Source organism: Neopsephotus bourkii, unplaced genomic scaffold (genome assembly GCF_033783945.1).
Source record: "Neopsephotus bourkii isolate Nb327-2 ecotype Australia unplaced genomic scaffold, CSIRO-AGI_Nbou_v1 NB_1737, whole genome shotgun sequence".
Lineage (NCBI taxonomy): Eukaryota > Metazoa > Chordata > Aves > Psittaciformes > Psittacidae > Neopsephotus > Neopsephotus bourkii.
Genome location: NW_026902211.1, coordinates 913,810 through 937,181, shown reverse-complemented (window position 1 = coordinate 937,181; position 23,372 = coordinate 913,810). Strand labels below are relative to the sequence as shown.

The 23,372-nt window shown below is 41.7% G+C and overlaps 1 protein-coding gene across 9 annotated transcripts in view; it reads left to right on the top strand.

The window, feature by feature from the left end:
• The first annotated feature begins 6,909 nt into the window (after positions 1–6,909).
• Positions 6,910–23,372, top strand: part of PTPRT (protein tyrosine phosphatase receptor type T) — a 548,712-nt gene continuing 532,249 nt past the window's right edge. For all 9 annotated transcript variants that reach the window (XR_009728966.1, XM_061376782.1, XM_061376778.1 and 6 more), the window contains exon 1: positions 6,910–7,031. Coding sequence is in view for 8 of the 9 variants with exons in the window: in XM_061376782.1 (XP_061232766.1) it covers positions 7,010–7,031 (22 nt within the window). In the remaining variant the exon portion in view is untranslated. The remainder of the gene's footprint in view (positions 7,032–23,372) is intronic.

The window sequence follows — 23,372 nt, the reverse complement described above, 5'->3', positions numbered from 1 at the left end:
TTTTCATTGGTGCAGTTAAAAACACACACTTTCTGTACCCTTCTACCCTGAAGAGAGATCTGATTGCCAGAACAGAGACCATGAGAAAGGAATGAAATTCAGTCAATTCTAACAATGATTCGTACCTAAACCAAGCAATTGTTACCATTATCTCAGAGGACTTGCACCTTCCAGAGTGTAGATAAAACTATCTCTGCTTATATGTGACTCTAATAATACTGTGTTAAGAGTAAGATGGAAAGGAAAAGAGGTGGAACTCATCTGTGGCAGATGAGTAATGCCTCATCAATGAGGACTGATCTTGCAGCAGAAACCAAATCACATACAGGAATGTGTCTGAGGCACTAGAGAAATCATTGATGTTTACTTCTAAACCCCAGAACATCTGGATACCTGGAGAGAAGCACTTTTGTGAGCGCCAGAAGCGGAGAAGCCGGTTTTCAGTGCATCTGTGTTTCATGGTTGAGTGACTTATCTGAATTTATGGTAGGCCTAAGCTCAGTTCTTAAACAACTGACATCAGAAGATGTTATGAATGTTTTACTTTGGAGTTTGTACCTTATTACACACCGGGGAATTTATTTCTCAGTTTCTCTTGGTGTAGATCCTTGAAGCAAGGCACACAACTTGATCAAAGCTTTTCCTTGCAGTTTGAGGAGTCATAGGACCTTTCCCTTGTGGAGTTTGAGTTTAAATACACAGTGAACACATGGTGCCCTTTAACTCAGTAAAGAGAACTTTTTCTTTGCAGAAACCTTTTTCCTGAAAATCTGGGAATACAGAATAGATAGTTCAGTAAAATAATGAAGTACTGATTGGAATTGGCCAGTTAGAAAAACAAATATATAATAATGCAACTAGTAAATAATAAATTATATATATAATGTGATAATAAAATAATATGCTAAATGCCACGAATAATAATATTAAAAATAAATGTAAAATAATGAAGTACTGATTGAAACTAGCCAGTTAGAAAAGCAGGTTGATAATGTGATGGCAGCAGGATGATTTTCTGACAGATGAGATGCCCATTACTGTTGGCTCTTCTCAAGCTTCCCATCCTGTGCTGTACAGATACCTGAGGCTATACAAAATGCATTGCTTTTAGGGTGTCGCATTTAAACCTAATGATACCTCAAGTGACAAGTTCAACCTCTCCATGCTTGTCCTTCTCTTTGGCATGATGTCTGTTGAGAGCTGAGCCTGTGGACAGTGCTCGTTAGCAATAGGTCTAGTCTGGACAATCTGGATCTGCTTTCTTGTTCAGCTTAGTATTTTGGGTTGCTTGCATGTTTCTGATGTCTTCTGTCTTATCTTTCTGGAAGGAATAGAAAGCACATAAAACACTAAGTACTCTTCCTGGGGGAGGCAACCCCAAAATCCCTTTGTTTATCCCATCTTAAAGCAACTCCACACAGATTTTACATGCACATTTTTATTCTCCTGTTCCTCCATAAGAATGTGCAGTCAGATTTCTCAAGCATATACTGTGGGAAGTCTCACAGTCTGATAAATAAAAAAAGTTATTAATGTGTTTTTGTATAATAAATCCCATAATAGAAATTATCCTAACGAGTCAAATGTATCTCTTACAGCCCTTGTAAGCAAGAATGTCTTTGGAAGAGGTGAGAATGGATGATCAGAAACAGCAGCGTGTTCATTTCTGGAGTTTTATAGCTCCTAAGAACTACCTCATCGTAACAGTGTTTGTTTCTTCCTCTACTTGCCTCATATTTCTTGAGGCCAAGATCTAAGCTGATGAACTGATATCTCAGCTCTCAGGAGAGCCTCAGAAGGAATGTTCCCCAGCAAAGTACTGCATGCTTTTAAAGCATTTGTGTCGTGTAGTCCCCCCTCCCCCCTTTTTTTTCTTAAGTAGTTACTTTTATCCCGTATTTATTATGTCCCATAAAAAGACCTGAAGTGGGACAAAGGAGACTGATGTGCTTGCTGTGTCTCTACCCCCTTCCCACCTTGGGAATGTTGTAAGCACTCCAAATGTGGTCTGAGTCTGTGCTGTTTTCTGTGTGTATTTAGAAGCATAGGATAACCAGTGAGGTTTCTCATGCAGTATGTTTCTTTATCTCTTTTTGGAAGTATTGGATTTTTTTAGATCTGTTTTGTCATTGGGAATTTGACATTGGATGACTTTATAAAACATTTTCCTAATTGGATTTGTTAAAATAAATAAATCAAACACTAATTGGACTGTGCCCTGCCATTATTTTTGCTTACTGAATTAGATATTATGGCGTGAAGTTCTTTTTATCATATTTGTGCACTTATTTAAACACCCCCCTGGCGCACACTCCTGCAAATTCAATTATATATTCAAAGGAGGCATTCAATTTATGCAAGGCTGGTTTACATTTAATCCGGGGGCAAGTCTCAGTGACTGATGATAGGTCTGCTCAAGATTAATTAGCATCATTCAGATGAGCAGTGGCATTGTTACAAGCCTGCAGTGTAAAACAAGGGATATTTTATCCTTCCTATGTGAGCTGTTATTTGCTTCAATATGACCCTTTTCAAGAAGAGAAGAGCTTCTTGTTTGGGTTTCATTTTGTGAAAAGGGGTCAACACCACATGCATTATCTAACAATATCAGTCATATCCATTTGTTTTTTTTTTTGCCCCACTTAGCAGCTGCATTTGTCACTGTTTAATTTTCAGCCAAACATGGGAAAGACTCCAAGATCCCCATTTGCTTCCTAAAAAATCCTCACTCTTGTTAATACATGAAGCTGTAGAACCCTGTTTTAGCAGATGTGTAAGTGTTTTCATGTTCCTCAAACACCTTTCTGATACTGCGGCTAAAATGATAACGTGCAAATCTGGTACCTAAATTCATTGAGTGGTATCTTTATCTTTCAATTTGAGGATTATTCTTTCTATGTTTATGAATAGCTCTGTTCTTCTGCCTAGCAGTTGTGTTTCAGCAATGGGTAATTCTGCGCTAGGATGGATCTAACTTTCCCCCCCTTCCCCTTTATGTTCTAGTGTATTTAGGCGGAGCTCGCTTTTAGGTATCCACATAGGTAGTGTGTCTTTAGAAATACTTAATGTTAAGCTTATGAATGTAACCCATCTGGTCAATTTCGCCTGTCAGTTCGTTTTACAGTTATTACCCCTCCTGAAGCGGACGCCTAAAATGTAGTTTAAACGGAACTTGGTTAACGGGGTGTAATCGCGTTTTTAAGCACCTTGCAGCGAGGTGCTTGTGCGGCAACGCGGAATGTTCGATCCCAGGAGGTGCGCACGGGAAGCGCCTCTTCTAGGAGCGGGGCGGGTAAACACGCCCCAGGGCTGGGTTTCCGCTTTGGAACCGATGTGTTTCTAAGACCTGTGCCCCGCGGCTGGGTGCTGGAGGTGCGGCCTCTGCGAGGAGGGACTGGGCTGCACCGCAGCGCGCAGGAGCGGGGCCGGGCGCACCGCCAGCGGAGCTGCGGGACCCTCCGTGAATCGTGCTTAAGGAAGGGGAAAAGCCTCGAAAAGGAGAGGGGAAAAGTGAGGGAACCCGTCCTGAGGTCAGCGAGGGAGGGGGAGCGCGGTGGGCATGGAATTCCCGAGGTGGGGTGGAAGTTTCAGAGCTGCTTTTGAGCATGGCTGCCTGTAACTGGAGCTGTGGTGCCATGTGCCATGCGCCATGCTCTGCAGGAAGGGTAGGAGTAAGACACCTATGGTACCCTCGTTTGGCAGATACGAACAAGTAACTGCGGCTTCTGGAATATTCTAGATGTGATTCTTCCCTTCTTCTTTTTGAAGTTTCTTCCCTGTTCTGTAGGATTATGTACACTGTAATAGTGTGAACAGAGGAGTTGCTGACTTTTATCTGCCAAGTTAATACAGCTCTGGGTCCCAACTTCCCTTTTAATTCTGCTCTTTTGACACCCCATAGCAAGAAGCAGATGGAAACTTCCCTCCTCTTGGTACCCAAGATTCCTGCAGCCAGCCTGCTTGTCTGAGCCTTAAAATTGACTCAGTTTTTTTCTCCTTGTCCTCATTTCCTGCAAATTCACCTACAAGTTCCAATTCTGTTGCTTCTGGTAAATTAATCCTTCTGGTTTATTGCCCTGCCACTCTGCATTTGGAGGTTTCTCCACTAACCTGTCTTTAAAATGTAGATGTCTTGCTGCTATTTTTCAGGCGCTCTGTGGTTTATTCTTGCCTTTCTTACCTAATTGTACTACAAGGTTAGCTTTGACTTTCAGACAAGGCACTTTAGAAGCTTCCCCAGGTGTTGCCTCTTATCAGTGGAAACTCCCAGTCTTGCCCAGGTTCTCACTGTATCCTCTCTTCTGCCCCTCTGCTGACTTTGCCTGCTTCAGCGTGTGTAAAATAGCTTACTTAGCTGATCAGAGCAAGGTATTGATAGTTACATTCCCTGTCATATGAGGATTGCTACCCCATATTTTGCTGCTGTTGCTTGTTTTGCTTCTGGGACCTCAGAACAACGCCTGTGCAATTTTCTCTGTGTACATGAGGCCTCGTACAATTGTCTGGCTCCATCAGAGACTTTGTTTACAACCCCTTCAAAGTAATAGCTCAGAGACAGCACCGTTATTGTGTGCTGCGCAGAGGTGGTGTGGGGATGGTCTGTGTTTGGAGTTGTGCTATTAAAGGGGATCTGTCGAAATTAGGATGCTGTGGTTGGAGGCTGAGAGCAGGCGGTTTGATGGTGTCTCTCATACCCTCTCGCTGTGAAAAAGGTGACTTTCAGTTGCATTGCATACTCCCACACAATCCGGAGCACCTTGATTTTTCCCTTAGACGCTTTAATGAGCATGTTTAATATTCTAAACTTGAACTTTTTCACCTATATTAGATTTATCGAATTAAGGAAACATTTTAAGTGTAATCCTGCTCATTTTGACAGCTGGCAAAGCTTCACAAGTGTGGTAAACTTAAAGAAGAAATTACTAAAATAGTGTAAAATAATGACCCAAAAGAAGTATTTCCAGAGACTTGACTCTAACAGGCAAGTTTATGAAGGTCATAGAATGTGCTGTAGCCAGATTTATTTATCATGGAAATATATGGTCTATCAAATCTGTTTTTAGGAGAAGCTTGTATTTAAAGTCTTCTTCAGCAACAGGGTGTCTTTACTTTACTGTAAGGGTGGTGAGGCACTGGCACAGGGTGCCCAATGAAGTTGTGAATGCTCCATCCCTGGCAGTGTTCAAGGCCAGGTTGAACAGAGCCTTGGGTGACATGGTTTAGTGTGAGGTGTCCCTGCCCATGGCAGGGGGTTGGAACTGGATGATCTTAAGGTTTTTCCAATCCTAACTATTCTATGATTCTGTGATTTTTGGGGGGTGTCAGGCACTTTACCCAACAAATCCTTCCAGTATACACTTAAATAGAAATAATACGTGAAGTTTTGTAGAAAACCAGTTGTGGTTGGAATGAGCATAAAATCCTTTAGCAGAATGAGGATTTAATAAATATTAATGACATGGTGTATGTTTGTGCTCATAATTTATGAGGAGCTCTACAGGAACAAAGACAAGTTTGGGCTTTTCTGGAACTAGACAATAAGAAATATAGGTGGAAACCAAAGAAGGCTTCTATGTCCCCAGTGTTGGATGATCCTTATTGCAAAAGAACTATGGAGTAGTCATATTCCATCTCTTCATTCAGTGCATATAGGCAGTGCAGCCTGTGGGAAGGATTAAAGAGTCAGGAGCATCTCTGCCTGTAACTCTGATTAGTGTCAAGAGCAATTGGCGGCTTGGCTGGGAGAGCAAGTTAGTGTTGCCTTGAGCTCAGTCCTTGCAGCCTGCAAGTGTGAGATGTCCAGTTGCCTTTGGAGGAATAGTATCTGCAGAGAAAATGCATCCTTGCTTCCATAAGAGAGAAAGCCAGAGCTGTACAGAGACACTGTTGACATGATTAATGTCTAAACTTAAGGATCTGGGCTGCCTGATCTAATAGATCCAGTTCTGAAATATGTTTGGCAGACTAAGTTGGGTGGATGTGAAGAGTAATGTGCCTGAGGTACTTGTAAGGGACACCAGCAGAGGAATATCCATCCTAGCAGGGAATAAAGTAGCTTGATTTGCCCGTGTGACACACGTTTCAAAGATCTGTGCTGGAATACAGAATTTCATTGCAGTGTTCATGGATTTCTCTTGACCCACAAGTGTTGAGGCAGCTGCCAGGTTATTTATGACACTTAACTCCTTCCAAGTATTTCAGGAACTGCAGCAGAGAAGATCGCAGTCAACAACTGGAAGGTGTGAATGCGGGTTGCCATCCACTCCTTGTTACTCTCTTGTTGTCGAGAACAACACTGCATTCAAAAGTATGGACAGGAAAGACCTTGAGGAATGGTCACGTGCCACTCAGAGCTGCATGTTGTTATGCAGAAGAGATGGTTAAAAGGCAGGTTGCACTTTCCATAGGTGTAACCCAACCTTGTGTAATTCAAGGCTTAAAAGTGAAGTGAGGATTCCCTGTAGGAATAGCAGTGTACTTGTTTACCATCTGTGTTCCTTCTTCCATCCTCCCACTTCTCACCCTCCTGTTCTATTTTTGGGGGTATTTTTGCTTTTAATACCTGACTTGGGGGTTTATGTAGTGAACTCTCAGTTGCAGGGACCTAAATGCAAGTTTTCTTGCATGTGCACATTGTGCTTGTAAATATAAAGGCAATAAGCTGAAATAAAGGGAACCGATCTAGGAAACAGTAGCACGGAGGGAAGAAAACAAAGGCTTCCAATGGATACGAAGTGTGTAAAGAGCAGAAATGTTTTCTGAATACCTCCTCTGCTGCCTGAAATATAATAATTTTTGGTTTTTTTTTTCTCTTGTGTAAACTTGGGTACAAAATATTTAAGTAATTGACCAGCCATAATGAGAGATAAATAATGCAGGAATGTGTTTGTTTTTCTTGGTTTTAGGTGGTTGTTCGTTTGATGAGCACTACAGTAATTGTGGTTATAGTGTGGCCTTGGGAACCAATGGATTTACCTGGGAGCAGATCAATACCTGGGAAAAGCCAACGATGGATCCTGCTGTCCCAACTGGTAAGAATCCCCAGCAACAGTTCTCTGAGAGAATCAGCTCTGAGCCCTAAATGGGTGCGTACGGGGCCTGGGTACCAAAAAACAGAACCCAGGATGATTTTTGTGTTCAAAATAATTTGACAATAGAGTTCATAAATGTGCGTCTTTTCCCAACATTTGCCATTTGATATGTTTGTTGAATCATTTTACACAGCTGATTTGTACTTTAATCCTGTGTTCAACAGAGAGGCAGTGTTTCAGGTCTAACATTCTAAGGCTTGGCCAGTTTTTTGCATGTTTCAGGATCGCAAAGCTGGCTTTTCCGGGAGAGACATGTTTGAGAGGTCAGAAAAAGTAAAGTGTTGTAATGCCTGGGAATATTGGACCTTCCAGTAACCATTTAGCTCTTAACTGACAGCTTTGAATTCTAATTCTGAGAAAGACAAACTCCTAAAAAATGAGCTGTAGTAGTTAGTGCTTGATTTGGCTTGGATTTCAGACTGAAATTTTCATGTGCAAAACCCACCCATTTCCAACAGAGTTACCAGAATGTCTAATTTATTAACAAATATTGAGAGCATCTAGTATCAGTCTTCCACGTGATAGGAATATTCTCTGAAGAGCTCACAGTAATGGTGATTTTCAGTAGTTTTGTTTCCCACTGGAGTCACCATTATGATGTGTGGGAGTCGGTTCTCTAGCCTTAAAAATGCTGTGGAATGCTTTGTTCCCATGTGAAAAAGAACTTAAGAAAGCCCGCTAAGTTTGTTTGTGTTCCTTGCCACCTACAGCAGCAGCACAAGCCCCTCTAATGGAAATAATGATAGAGAGACTTGGCCAGCCAGTTAAGGCTTTGATTTCAGTCTTAAGAAGGAAGTATTTGTTACAGTTAGTGCATTGCACTCTGAGAAGCATGAGCTACATGGCAGAACCGGAACGTCGTGTTGTTCAAGAGGTATTCTTATGGCTGTAATTACCGGCGTAAGAGACTTGTAATTGCTCGCTGCGTGCTAAGGCTACCATGTAGAGCTGATACAGTAGCTCCCTGACTGACAGCCCAGTCTTCACCCCTGTATGCTTTTTGTCAGTAGAAAACAAGCACACAAGATACCAGCCTAGCTGCAGTTTCTCCATCACTAAAGGATGGTTAAGTTGTGGGGTGGTTTTATTATTGGAGCTTATTCAGAACAGGAACTTTCAGAGCATGTAAAGCCTCGTTCCACTTGATTCGGCTGTGGCATCCCCACAATTAATTGGGAATGTTGCAGCTTTCTGGTATTTCATTGTTCTGGATGTTGTTCCTTTTTAATCATGGCAATTTAATCTCCATAGTATCTCAGCTCTTACCTTGTGTCCTATTCCCTGGCCCTGCTGAAGATCTAGCTAGAGACGCATAGCAGATCTTTGAATTAACTGATACCAGAGTGAACCGAAGGAATAGGAACACGTGCAGTTTTGATCCAACTTGGAAAGCAAAGGATTAATGAGATGGCTTATATGGCTTGGGCTTGATGAGTTCAATACTTGTCAACTCTGAGTGGTAAAGGATCTGTCTTTCAGGACTCTGTATGGAAATGTGTTATCGTCTGAAGTACACTGGAACCATGGAGAAATAAGTAGAGAAACAACAGTCGGGAATGCAGGGTAAAAAAGCCAAACAAGCCAAACCCCAAAGCACAAATGTAATTTTTAACAAGGCTTTCAGAATTATTTCTTCTAAAACTAGCTAGAGGTGTTTTCCCCCACTTCATGGTATCTAGTAGCACTAATAAATGATACAAAGATCTTAGAGCAGCTGCAAATTTAGTGAAGGCCAGACAACAAATAAGAAACGGGGTTTTGTTGTAGAAAGATGCAAAGGTAAAGCAGCTGCCAGTGTGAATATGCTGATAAAGAAATATTACCTGAAGAGATTTGAAGGAGCATACAGAGAAATTACTTGGATCCTCATGTTACTAATTGATGTCTTGTCTTAGGAGTATTCACACAGCACAAAATGTGAAATCAGTAGGTAGAAAAAGCGTGACCGCAGCTAAAGTGCACAGAAGGCTCTAGTAACAAAACCACGTTTTCAAGGGCTGTCCAAATCACACTAACCTTGAAGTAAATTATAGTGGTCAATTAGAGTCCCTGAAGCTAACAGGGACGTTCGGAGCTATTATTGAGAGTCTGGGCTGCTGCACAGAATTGTAATGCGTGTTGCTTGTATTTGGTATGTATTGAAAAGCCTGTTTTGTAAGAATTAAAGACGTTTATTTAAAATTAATGTAGTGTCAGAGCTGGGCGAATCAGCTGATGAACAGCATGTTCCACAGGCAGGGACATCTTCAAAGCCAGAGTGCTGGAATGATTATGGAGGTTGGCTTTCCATTGCGTTTAATTTCTTCACAGCAGCTGGAAGCAGTGGGGTGTAAATCCATTGAGCTGCAGGGTGTAAGAGATGGCAACAGAGCTGTTCATGGAATAGATAGATGTTGGGAAGAAGCTCTTCCCTGTGAGGGTGCTGAGGCACTGGCACAGGGTGCCCAGAGAAGCTGTGGCTGCCCCATTCCTGGCAGTGCTCAAGGCCAGGTTGGACACAGGGGCTTGGAGCAAGCTGCTCCAGTGGAAGGGGTCCCTGCCCGTGGCAGGGGTTGGAACTGGGTGAGCTTTAAGGTCCCTTCCAACACAAACCAGGCTGGGTCTCTATGAATGAGTATCTTCTGGTGGCCAGCTGTAGCTGGGAAAGCTTCTTGGCATGAAGAGTGGAGACAGGAGTGCCAGAACACATGGGTTCTGAGAATACCCTAAGTAATCTAGATTTTCTTTATCAGTATGGCATCTTAAATATTACCTTGCCATTACTTTTTTGTAGTTGTTAATAGGTTAAAATACTACATTGTGCAAGTGGGGAAAACAAAACGGGAGCAGGAGTTGGTTTGGTTCAATGGTGCTAAGCAAGTCTGCAGCGCAGCCTGCTGGGAGCCAGTGGCAGGAAGCATGGCCTGGCCCCTGCCTGGGCAGCCCGCCTGCCTTCACAGCAGAGCTCCTTTCTTCTCTCAAATGTGTCTGCTTTCAGAAGATCCCTTTGAATTGAACCAAGCCATGGAGTTCTGGCCTCCTGAATACTAATGATAATATCCAGCCCTTTTTACAGTACTTCTCATCCTGAGATCGCAGGTCAGTGCCATGAGTGAGAGCCTGAGTCTGCAGTGCTGTGTAATCCTCTGCTGACACACTGCTGCAAAGCCTCTGTCTGGGGACAACTTTCTACTCTCTAGTTTTTAAATTAAAATGTCAAAAAAGGAGGGAAAAAAGGACAGTTACACTGCTCTGTTAGCAGTGTAGACGTTGGTAGGCAATTTGTCTTACTCCATTGCTAGCAAATAAACTGTTTTCCATGATTTCTATGATTAATTCCTTAGGGCTGGAAGCAGCGTTAACTGGGGGATTAAGAACCAGATGTTTGTTGTTCTGAGTAAATGTTTCAAAACCTGAAATTAATTGATGAAATTAATGAAAGACGTGAATTGTAGGTGTTGCGTCCTCAGTCTTCAGTGGGACTCTCATTCCACTGCCTTGCAGGAGCTATTACAACAGAACATCCTTTAACAGATGGGTGTTTACTTAAGCCGGAATACCCTCAGCGATGAGTAGTCAACAGCCTTCGGGCTGCTTGTTCCACTGCTTGAATTAGAAAGTTTCTCAGTCCTTCATTTTCCTTTGTATGGCTTCATCTTAGTAGTTTTTTGTTCAGGCCTTGGCTAGGGAGAATAATCAGCTGTTGGTCTCTTTTATAACCTTCTTTATATGGTTGCATGCAGTTAAGTCTTTGCTTTGCAGGACTGAACCTGACCTAGTCCTTTTAACCTTTCCTAATTCAGTGTCTCAGTTCCTTCTCTACCCTATGCTTTCAGTCATTGCTTTCTGATCTTTTTGGGGTGTTTGCCTAAGTTTGTGTTAGACCAAGGAGGGATTCAATGCTCTTCGCGTACAGAATTGTGGTAGTGGTCTCTGAGGGTCGGTTACTTCTTCCAACAATCTTCATCACTTCTGGCAGCCTTTGAAGCACGCGCAGTAGATGCTCATACCAGTTTAATTGGTTCGTTAGCACCAGAGACATAATAATCCTCCTATCCTCCTACTTATCAGTTAGTTTAACTGTAGCCCATCCTGGACACCTGCCATTCCCAGATACTCCTTATCCCTGTGTCCTGTTCTTCTAGACTGTTTTTCTTAAAACTAGGCCAACTATAACGATTTATCTTGTGAGAATTCTTAGTATGTTCTCTAGTTGTACTCTGTTTTTTTTCTCTATGTATCCTGCACCCCAGTAATTTTCCATTGCTGCTGTTACAAAGCCATCAAACTTAACATTACTTAAAACTTCTTATAAAAGTTTCTATATCCCATTTTGTGATTTTGTGCCCCTTTGTCTCAAATTCCCCCCTTTTTCTGTCCTTTTGCAAATTCTTTTGCAACATTTTATATATTACCATTACCACCAAAAGTCTTTTTGAAATAATATCCCGTTTCTACCTGGTGCTTAGTTTCATTCCGTTTCCATTCTTCGTAATTTATCATAGACCGTTTACAACACCAGAGGGAACATTGTATCATACCACAAGTAATCAATATTAAAATAATTAACACCAATATTCCTGCAACCAGTTGCCTCAACCAGGAGAGATTGGGTAACCATGAAGTTAACTTTTTCCATGTTTCTTCAAAGCCCCAGGAGGTGCCATCCATGGCCATTTCACGAAATATCTTAGTTTGTTTCCAAATTTCCTCCAGATCTGTTTCAATTCCACCACTTTAGTCTGTATAGGAACTACAGCTTTCATTGATTATGGAAGAAACCCCTCTTTGTGATGCCAGTAACATGTCTAGAGCCATTCAGTTTTGTAATATCACCTTAGATAGGCTAGTTATTTCTTGTTCTGCCTGGATTATATCGATGTTTTTACTTTCCATTTCCTCTATGGTTGCCGAGATATTTACAATTGCCTTCTCTAATTCACTTACTGCCAAAGATGGAATTAGCCCTTTTACAAAACTGTGAAATGAGTTGTGCTGTTGAATAATAGAGTTAAACCCTCAATTAATTCGTTCAGCAAAACTTCTAATCCAGGTCCTGGAAGGGTACCTGTTGATAATAGTAAAATTGGGTATTACAGCACCTAAGGTGCATGCCCCCTTCCAGTTGGGGGTAGAATCTTATAAGCATTTTTCCACATAACCAATACCATCCTTTCCCTTTAGGAACAGGCCATCACTGAACTACGATACCATCTATGTTAATTGTTAATTGTATGATTGTAATTTGAATGGTGACCTACATCTGTGGCATTTAAACAAGCCTGATCTCCTACTCTGGTTTCTGATGTAATACCCCTTTGTGCACAGGTGTAGTATTTATTACCTGGGTTAGGATTAACTATTTCAAATGTTAACCTTTCCTTCGAATACAGATCGCTAGTGTTCACCCACAAATTTGTCCATGAGACAGTGTTAGGAATTGGAACTCCAATTAATGGGAGATCCAGGCTTTCTCCTGATTTAGGCAACTGTGCACACACCCAACAGTCATTATGATGAAAATATTAGTAACATTCTGCACTAATTTCAGGTATAAATTCTGGTCCCAAGCTTGTGCGCCAGTTATCATATGAGTCCAAATTATGACCGACACAATTTCATACGCAAGGGTACTGAAGGTTCGATCCACCCTGTCTTCTCTGGCTCTGGTGCTTTCTTTATTCTTGAATAATGTGCCCAAGCAGGTTGTTACTTTATCTTCACTGCTGTAAAGGTGATCAATAATATCTGGTACAGTCCGCTCCACTTCTCCTGTAGAGGATCTCCTGAAAAATTCTTAACATAAACCCAGTCTCCAGATCTGAAAGGGTGAATTGGATAATCCAAACCTCTTGCTCTTTTCCCTATTATCTCCTCCAATTGTTTTTCCAGATTGATCAGAAACTGTTGGAGATAGCCTTCTCCCACTTCCTGAAGACTTTCTCCTTTAAACTGGGACTGATACGGTCTTCCATACAAAATCTCAAATGGGCTAACCTCTTCTTTTGACCGGGGTCTAGTTCGAATTCTTAATAAAGCCAGTGGTAATGCCTGGTACCAATATAAATTTGTTTCCTGACATATTTTACTAATTTGTTGTTTAATCAGATGGTTCGTCTTTTCTACTTGCCCACTGGCCTAAGGCCTATATGGAACATGCAGTTGCCAATCAGTTTCTAATTTTTTCCTAATTTCTTGTAACAATTTTGCACTAAAGTGCGAGTCTCGGTCAGAAGAAATTGCCTCTGGTACCCCAAAATGATCTTATTATCTTGTTAAATAATATTTTAATCACTTGTTTTGCATTATTTATTCTGTAAGGGAATGCTTCTGGCCAGCCTGAAAAAGTATCCGTTAACACCCATAAATATCGATAACCACCCTTTTTTTTTTTTTTTTTGGTAATTCAGAAAAATCTATCTGCCACTGCTGTCCGGATAACTTCCTCTCCCAATTGTCCCAGTTTGATTTCTATTTTCAGTCTTAGGATTATTCTTAAGACATAGCTGACATTGTTTTGTCACTAATTGAACTGTGGTGTATAGATTTGTTTGTCTAAATATTTATGCAAAGAGTTGCTACCCCAATGAGTTTTATTATGTTCTTCCTGAGCTAACATCCAGAGCTGGTTATAGGGGATTACAATTCGCCCACCAGGTATTTGAGCCCAACCCTCTATTTTCCTGTCCCTTTATATTCTCAATCAATTTTCTATCCTCTTTTGAATATCTAGGTTTAGATTTTTCAATTGGTAGTTTGCCGTCAGGGATTAAGGACATGATTTGAAATTGTTCAGCTGCTCGTTTGGCTTCAAAATTGGCCAAATTATTTCCAATTTCTTGATCAGAGCCACCTTGTTGATGCCCTTTACAGTACATAACAGCTACTTCCTCAGGTAGCTGAACAGCTTCCAGTAATTGTAGAATTTCTGTAGCATGGTTAACCTGTTTCCCTTGTGTGTTCAAAGGTCCACATTCTTTCCAGATAGCACCATGGACATGGACCACACCAAATGCATATTTAGAATCAGTCCTAATATTTATCCTTTTATCTTTAGCCAGTTCCAGGGCTCTTATTAATGCTATTATTTTTGACTTCTGGGCAGAGGTGTTACCAGGTGAAGGTTTAGATTTTTTTTTATTTTTTTTTTTTTTTCCCTGTGAAGTGGTGGTAATGGCATATCCTGCCTTTCATTTACCATTTTTCATGAAGCTACTACCATCAGTAAACCAAGAATCAGCATCTTCCAGAGGTCTTTCTTTCAAGTCTGGTCGGCTCGAATATACAGTCTCTATGGTGGTCAAGCAGTCTTTTGTTAGTGGTTCTGTCGATTGTTCCTGCAAAAGGATGCTGGATTCACAACGTTAGTGACCGCAATTTCTGTATTATCCTGTTCTACAATAGTGGCCTGGTATTTAAAAAAACGTGAAGGAGATAACCTCCTTTCTGCTCCAGGACTACTGATACCACATGGGACACTAGTACAGTAATCTTTTGTCCCAAAGTAAATTTGCAAGCCTCTTTAATATTTGTGATAACTGCTGCCATAGCTTTTAGGCATCTGGGCCATCCTTTGCTCACTTCATCCAGCTGTTTTGAAAAATAGGCCACTGCCCTTCTGTAGGGTCCTAGTTTTTGAGCAAGGACCCCCAAAGCTATTCCTTGCTCTTCACAGGAATATAGCCAAAAGGATTTAGTCACATCCAGGAGTCACAGAGCTGCAGTTCTCATTAGCTCTGTTTTTAAATTTCTAAAAACCCCTTCTGCTGTATCAGTCCATTCTAAAGAGGGAGAGTTTCCTTTCAACAGTTCATATAGTGGTCTTACCAGAACACCATAATCATGGATCCAAAATCTGCACCATCCAGTCATTCCCAGGGATGTCCGGAGCTCCTTGACGGTCGCTGGTCTTGGAGTCTGGCAAATGGCTTCTTTTCTAGCAGTTCCAAGTTCTCTCTGTCCTCCTGTTATTTCATATCCTAGGTAGGAAACTTGGGTTTGGGTTAGTTGGGTCTTTTGTCTGGATACCCGATAACCATTCAGTCCCAGAAAATTTAACAATTCCACTGTCCACTTGATACATTCTTCCTTTGTTTCTGTAGCAATTAACAGGTCATCCACATATTGTAACAGAGTCCTGTTTGAGTAGGTGGCTTCCATGATTCTAGTTCTCATGCTAGCTGATTTCCAAAAATTGCCGGACTGTTTGTTTTTTTTAACCCTTTATGTAAACTATCCAAGTTAATTGAGTTTCCCTTCCTCTGTCAGGATTTTCCCATTTAAAAGCCAATAATTGTGGCTTTCTTTGGCCAGTGGTAAGCAAAAGAAAGTGTCTTTTAAATCCAGGACGGCAAACCATTTTTGATTATTATTCAATTAATAATCTATATTTTAAAATTTATCAATTTTTTTTTTTTATTCCCTTTGATCTTCTAATTTTAAGGGATACTGTTTTATTCTAATTGGGTAGGCCCCCCTTTTTATTTCCACTATAACAGGCAAAGCATTTTTCGCCTTACCTGGAACTTCAGGTGCCCATACTCCCACATACACCTGATTAAGGATTTCTTCTATTTCAGGGAGGTTCTCCTTTTTGCTTTTCTGTTGAATTAAACTCAAAACTGCAATTAATTGTTTTTAACTCTGAAGTCCATTTTGCCTTCTTTAAATGTTGCTTCTCGCCCTAACAAAGATTTTAGAGAATTTGGCATGCATAAAAATTTATGCATTCCAATTTGTTTTCCCAATTTGTACTTTAAAGGTTCCAAAAAGAATGCCTTTTTTTTTTTTTTTTCCTCTTTTCCTTGGTGGCCAGTAGCTCCCACATCTGTAACGAATTCTTTTCTCTCTTATTTAACACCAAATAAGTTACTCCTGTATCCACTAAAATTCCACTTTATTTCCCCTAGTTCATAGTCTTAATGTAACCACTGGATCTGCTAGGGTAGATTCCCCAGGTCCCCGTCAGTTTAGTTCCAGTTCAGTCACCGGAGCCACTCCATGGCACTGCCCTCCCCAGGCAGTCTCACTTCCAGCGTCCAAAACCCCCCATAGCACGCACACCGGTCCGGTCCCACAGAAGAAAAGAGCCCACTCCCCCACCTCCTGCAGACATCCCTCCTCCCACGCTCAAACACTGGAGCTGCTCGAGCTCCCCTCCTTTCCCCCTTGGTTTTCCTTTTTTTTTCTTCTTTTTCTCACAGCAGCTCCCCCTGCTCTGCAGGGCCTGCAGATGCCTGCCTCTGCAACGGCACTTCTGGTTTAACCCCTTCTTAACTCTGAATGTGGATGTGCCGCTTGTTGCCAGTGACAGAAATCTCTTCCTCCTTATCAGTATCAGATAGGACAGAGGCAGAGGGTGCTCCTCTCGGAGGTACCTGTAGTACGTGATTTTCCACCTTATGTTCCTGATTACTGTTTTTTAACTTTAAACATCTTTCCCCAATATCAGAGGCTGAGCATCTCCAGCGTAACTTTCAGTTTTTCCCTGTCCTTTTCCAAAGCCAAAATTAAGGAATCTGGTGGAGCTATATTAATTTTGCATTCAGTCTGTCACTCTGTGTGATTTCTTAAAGTGAAAAACGTATCTGCATACATTACTTCATCCCATTTTCCTTGCCCCCTTAAAACAACATTAATTGTAACAATGTATTATAGTTCAGAGTTCCATTTTTAGGCCATTTTTCCTGATCTTCCGAAGTATACAAAGTGCCACCATTGGTTACAATATTTTACCAATATTTTCTTATTTACCAAGCCCCCAGGAGACCCTCCAAGTTTTTTCCAGTGTGCCAAAATGCACCCAAAAGGATTCTTTTTCAAGATCTCTTCACTCTGCTGATTTTCCATTATCAATCTCACATTCACACACACACACACAGATGGGATCCCCAGACATACTCCCCACAGTTACAACACTTGAGACAAAGACAGAGACTTAAATTCAACCAAACAAACAACAGTTAATAACACAGTTATAACATCCTGTCACCAGTACCAGAATCGCAAGACCAAAATCATTACTGTAACAAGCCACAAAATAAGCGAATACCAGTAGAATCAAAAGCAGTACTTCCTAACCCTTATAGCTCAGACCATATTGTAACATTAATAGGGGGGTTTCCTTGAACCCTTTATAGTTGACCAGCCTGTCAGTGTCCCAGGAAGGATGAGACCCTTGTGTCCGACCAGCCTGTCTGCGTCCCACTGTGGGAACCATACTGAACAGCCCACTGTATCGGAGGGTGATTCTACTAACCTATTCAGGGACCCCCGCTGACAGCATCACTGAATAAAATCCCTTATGGGCTGTTGATAGCACACTGGACACAAAACCATTTCCACAAGACACCCCCCTGTGTCTTGTAGGACCTAAATCACAAGATGATACCCCCTGCTTAGTTATAACAGTCTGTCACTGATACCAAAACCACAAGACCAAAATCCTTAATATAACAAGCCACAAAATAAATCAAATACAAGTAAAATCCAAAACCTTTTTCTGCAAGATACCCCCTGCGTCTTGCAAGACCCAAACCACAAGAAGCCCCCTGCTTCCTTTGGGTGTATACCAGTAAAATCCAAAACCTTTTTCTGCAAGACACCCCCTGCGTCTTGCAGGACCCAAACCACAAGAAGCCCCCTGCTTCTTGTGGGTGTATACCGAACGGACGCTAGCAGCCGGGTATACGCCTTTACCTACGAGATTTCTTATCTCGATTTACGGAAGGCTTCCAAACCATGCGTACGCTTACCAAGCCAATTTACCAAACCAATTTATCAAACCAATTTACCAAACCAATTTACCAAACCAATTTACCAAACCGAGGTGCCCCCTGCACCTTACAAACTATACAAAAAAAAAGAATACCTTTTATGAGATGGTCCTTGTCTGCTCCTGCAGCGATCCGAATGAGTCGAGGGGTCCCTCCGGGAAAAATTCCCGAGGGCCCTAGGGAGCCCTGTCCTCAGCGGGTCCTGCAGCCGAGCAGAGAGGGTCCCATCTGGGTCGCCAAATTGATTCGGAGAAATCCAGTTATAGAAGTTCAGAGTACAGCCGGTAGATTTCCCCTGCACCTCTTTGTTTCCATCTCACAGTTTTCATTGCCCTTTTTCTGTAAATACTCAGTCTTTATGTGCTGATGTTGGGTGATGTGTGATGGACTTGGCTGTTTAGTTTATGTTGGATCTGTGAGAGGTAATAAAGGGTTAATGAAATCTTGCTTTTGCCAAGCATATGTGGCCTGCACAAGATAAAGGCTTATCAAACATGACCATCCTGTAATGTAATATCAGTGAAAGAAACTGAAAGAACTAACACCCACAGGACTGGTCAGAACTGGCTCAAGACCCAGGGTGGAAGGTTCACCTTAGAGGAAGATGTCTTACTTCATCCCCAAAGACCCCCGAGATGACCACCAGGAGGCAGAGAGCATGCGCCAAAAGGAGGAGACCAGGGTGGAATTATGGAAATCCCTTTGGAGAAGCAATTGAAGTAATTCCTCCCTATTCTGGGGGTAACAATGACTGTGTATTCGGCTGCTGCAATATGGAATGGATAAAAAGCTTGTGTACGGGTATAAAGGTGCACCTCTGGCTGTGGTCATGCGCCCAGCACTGTTTTCTTTGATCCATTGACTTTGTCCCTAATAAGTTCTTTTAGAAATGAGCACGTTTCTCACAGATCACAGAAATGATTTCCTCAGTGGCAGAGGAGGGCCTGAGCTTTTCTGTATTTTTAAGGCCGATGCTTGGTTGGTACAACAAGGAAATGTGTTAAAGCTAGCCAGGCAAAAGTACTGGCCTTACTTGTCATGTTACAGGCTTGCAGTGTTCCAAGGATTTGGCCCTGCCTGTTCCTGCAGCAGTTGCAAGAATAATATTAATAAAGCATTTAATATTTGCACATTCAAAGGATTTCACCATCACTTGCAAATGAACTCCAATGGAGACTTAACCAGGGCTGACTCGACTGAAGTAACTACTTTTAATTGTATTAAATATGATTCTACTCTTGCTACAAAGCCATCCTGCCATGTGCCTGTCTCGACAGCATTCCTTGGTGTTAGATTTACTGGTAAATCTCAGGCTTGCTTTTGTGAAGTTTCCCTGTTCCAAGTTAGCAGATACACAGCCAGCACACAGAGGCTGAAGATCTGGCTCCATCTGCCCGACTGCTTCCCCTTCATGTATGTAAATCACACTTAGTGTAAGCACTACTTTACTTGGGTGTGTGTGTGTTTGTATATACATAGATTTGTATCTATACCCATGATCCATATCATGCTGTTTCTTGCTGAATTGCTTTCTAAGTAGACATTCTGTCTAAGAAACAGTTTAGATACTATGAATTTATGGATGAGCAAATTATAGTATTCAGAGTGAGAATTGATGGGCTTTGCTTGCTTATTCCAGAAAGAGCCCACACATTCTCTGCAAAGGGAAACAGGATCTGTTATTTACCAAAGGTGTCTTTGTGGTAGAAATTAATCCATTTTTAACCTTCTAAGAGCCACACTTGCTTGCAGCGTCTAACTCCTAGTTTGGAAGATGCAATATAAATGTGGGGAATGCCACTGATCATATTTTCATGGATTCTGTGTGTGTAAAGCTTGTCGAGTAGCAGGCAGCTAATGCTAAGCAGTGGCTCAGAAGTGCCACAAGTGTCCTTGTGCTTCTCTGTTTGCAACTGAGCTAAAGGATCAGAGCTTTTTTATGGTGCTTTAGGAGATTATGGCAGGATATTACCAAAGGGCTGCTGACTACACCATTAGTGTTCATGGCATTTGCGGCACTGACAGGTTTGGTTCACCCTCCAGAGATGCAGTCAGCATTTGCTCTCTAATCTTCCCTCATCAACTTGGAGGAGGAGCCTGTGCTGACTGCTCTTAATGGGAAGCATTTTGAGGTAATAGATGGCAAGGTTAAGGCACAAATGGGTTCTGAGTGCTTTCTTACCTGAGTGTGCTTTGCCTGGCCTAGGGAAGTGAAGACAGCTCAAGCTGTGTGTGCAACTCATCACTTCCCTTGAATGCATTGCATCACCTCCCGGAGAGCTTGTAGCAGAATTCCTTTCTTCTCTCCTGCAGCAGAGAGGAGGAATGAGGACTCTTCCTGCTTCAGAGTGGGTGTGTGCCTTTTGTTCCAGTAACTGGAGGGCTTTCTGAGCTTCTTCCGTAAAGAGCAGAAGGGTTATTATCATCATTAGTGTTGCTTCGTGAACTACTCATTTAGTGGGCAAACATCATAGACATGATGTACGTATGAATACCAGATGGCTGAATTCTACTTGGACTCCACTGAACTGAGTGAAGTTTTATGTTAGCCTAATAGGCCAAATGCTTTCCTGTGTCACCTTCCTGGCTTTGTGGAGTTACAGCAGGAATGAATAATTAGGGAACAGCTTTCCTAGAGGAAGGTGATAATCGTCCATCTCTGCCCACGCCAAAGATGAGCAGGATCCTTTTGTTCAGGAGATCACTGATGTGAAGTTAGTGTTATCCTCTGCAGAAAACAGAGAACCTCTGTGCATAGGTCACACATTGGTCTTTTTTCCCTTCAGGCTGGAACAAATGCCAAGAGGAGTTAGACTCAACATTTGTAAATCTGAAAGGCAGTGCAGTAAAATTAACATTTGCCTGTGTCTGAGTGTATTAATTCTTGCTTACAAGAAAACACACAAAAGAACTTGTTAAAGGCATAAATTATAATTCAACTGTGTATATATGATGAATCATGATCCAGTTTTGTCTAGGAGGGAGAAAGAGATTTGGTTCAGCTGTCTGGGTATCATTTTTCTCCAGAACTGCTAAGAGTGAGTCAAATACATTTCTCCCCACTCTTTCACATCCATACAAGTAAATATGTTCGTCTGGGGCTCGGTGATGCACTCAAAGGCATTTCTCAGGTTTTAAGCACAGAAAGGGATCTCTGGGAGCTTTCCTCAGTGTATTTTTGTTGTGTTGTTTACTGTGCAGCTTCATGGCTGCGTTTTGGGGTTCTTTTTAATAGCTGCAGTTGTAAATAGTTTTTCCCCGTTTGCAGAATTTCATCCTTGTTTTATGCTAACCTGAGTTTGGGGGTTGATTGCTTCATTTCCTGGATTTGAGTGGATATGCATGCAATGTTTAGACTCTCAGGGAAGTGGACTATTTTGGCCTATTTGTGGATATAGCTTTGGGAGTGAAGCAACCTTGCAAGCAAGTAGAGGGAACTTCTGCACTCTGGCCTTCGGTTGCTCCCTCTTCTCTATCCACTAAGTCCCCCAAAGCCATTGCTATAACTGGTACTGTAATGGTTTCTGGAAGCCCAGCATTAGGATTTGGCTGTCCTCAGATGAATGTGTTGTCACCCATAGTTTTTGACTATCTCCCAGCAGTTCTGGGCTGTCAGGAACTAAGTCATGCCTGCATTAGTATACAGTTCACCTGCTGCAGGTAGGGAAAGGCAGCGATGATGACCGTGAACTTCTTTTGTGTAGAACTGGTTTCAGGAAGGTAACAACTTAAAGCAGTTAGTCTTAAGAACGAGTCTTACAAATTACTTGCTTTCTGTCATGTGTCCCTGTGTTCCAGCACCAAGTAGAATCTTTCTTCTGTGATTAGGCGTACTAGTTCTGGATGGACTAGAAAAAGTGAAGGACCGTTTGATCCAAGTACATGTGGAATCGCAGACCTGTAAATTAAGACCATCACACTTAAAAGGCAAATAGGTAGCTAGCTATTCCATGATGTAAGGTGCAAGAGGAGTGATTTCATTAAGAACATTTACCCCTCAAAGACCTTCTACTGAACTGAAAGCACATCTGGGTTTAATACTTTCTTATTCCTATTGTAAAGGTGAGATAGAATTTCTCCTCGGTGCTATTGAGAGAGGTTAGCAGAAGCATACTTCCACTTAGATGCAGATGGTGTGTTGGTTCTGAAATCCAGCTTAGCAAGGATACGTAGCCTTCTCTGAATGGCCTTGGTATAAAGAAACCTTATCAAAGGAATCTGAAAGAATCTCTTCTAGGGAGGCCTTTTAATGACCTTGAAGAGATTGCTGTCTGTAGGGAATACATGTAGTTACTGCACCTTGATGTGTTAAATGGTACTTTTGAACTCTTGTCAGTCTATTTGTGATCCTTTTCTGTGAAAGCTGTCAGAAACAGATCTGTTGGTGAATGTCAGAACCTTTCCATTATCGCCATTAGTGAGACCAAGACACTTTTAAAGCCCTGCTGCAACATCATTCAGCATCACACAGGCGGGAAGGACAAGAGAGCCACTGTTGGTATGTGTTTTTACCTCCATAGTTTTGAGTACTGAAGCATAATTCCCTCAGCATCTCTTGGCTCAAGCAGGAGATGATGCCTGTTATCATCGTAGCACACAGCCTATGTTTTTTGTAATCTAGCGTTTTGAACTCGATTAGGACATGCTGTCCTGAGGCCAAATGTGTTAAAACTGTTTTTTATTGGAAAGCCAAGTTAGGGAATTGTATGTCCACACCAATGGAAAACCATTTCTCATGGAAAACTTTAAAGGCGGCAGGAGTTGGGGGATGGAAGGAAGAGAGGTTTCTTTGAAGTAGATGAGGTCAAGTTGAACTTCTGTTGAAATAAACATGGTTGCATTGAAATAAAGCTAAGATACAAAGCAAGCTTTGCCTAAGATCTTTCAAGTACTTATTTCTGTGGAGATTCTTTCTGTAGTAAGGGTCACATGGATAATTTAATACGTGTAGTAAGAATCACATGGATAATGAGAAAATCCTGAGCAAGAAAAGTGTGCTGGAGGAAGAACAGGGTAAACAAGGTTGGTGGGTAGGATGAGGAATGGGAAAGGTCTTTCTGGGAAAGATGGGATAACAAAATTAATGACTGTGAAGCAGGTGGATAAGGACCAGAGCAGTGTCTAAAGTAGGGACGTGTTTCAGGAATACTGGAGCTCTGGTGAGAGCTGAGGTGTTTGTCACAACCTTCCACAAGGGAAATTTTAAGTGTACAGAATTGATATTTTTGTTTTCCCAGCCTGTGAACCTCCTCTCCATTGGGTGCATCTTCTTTATTGCTTAGATGTTAAATTCAGTGGGAACTGGGTGTAATCTTTTACACAGACTCTGTACTGCAGTGGATTGTCTGGATAATGCTCTACTTTCTTTCTCATTTGTCTTCTTTTGCCCTTGTCTTTCTCCTTTCTTACTTTCTTCTCTTTTGACTTCTGTCAGAAAGCTGTCATACCTCTTAACAGACTCTCAGCACCCGAGTACAGAGCTGTAGCAAAGTATCTTAAGTTCCAGTGTTAAGAATCATTTAATGCT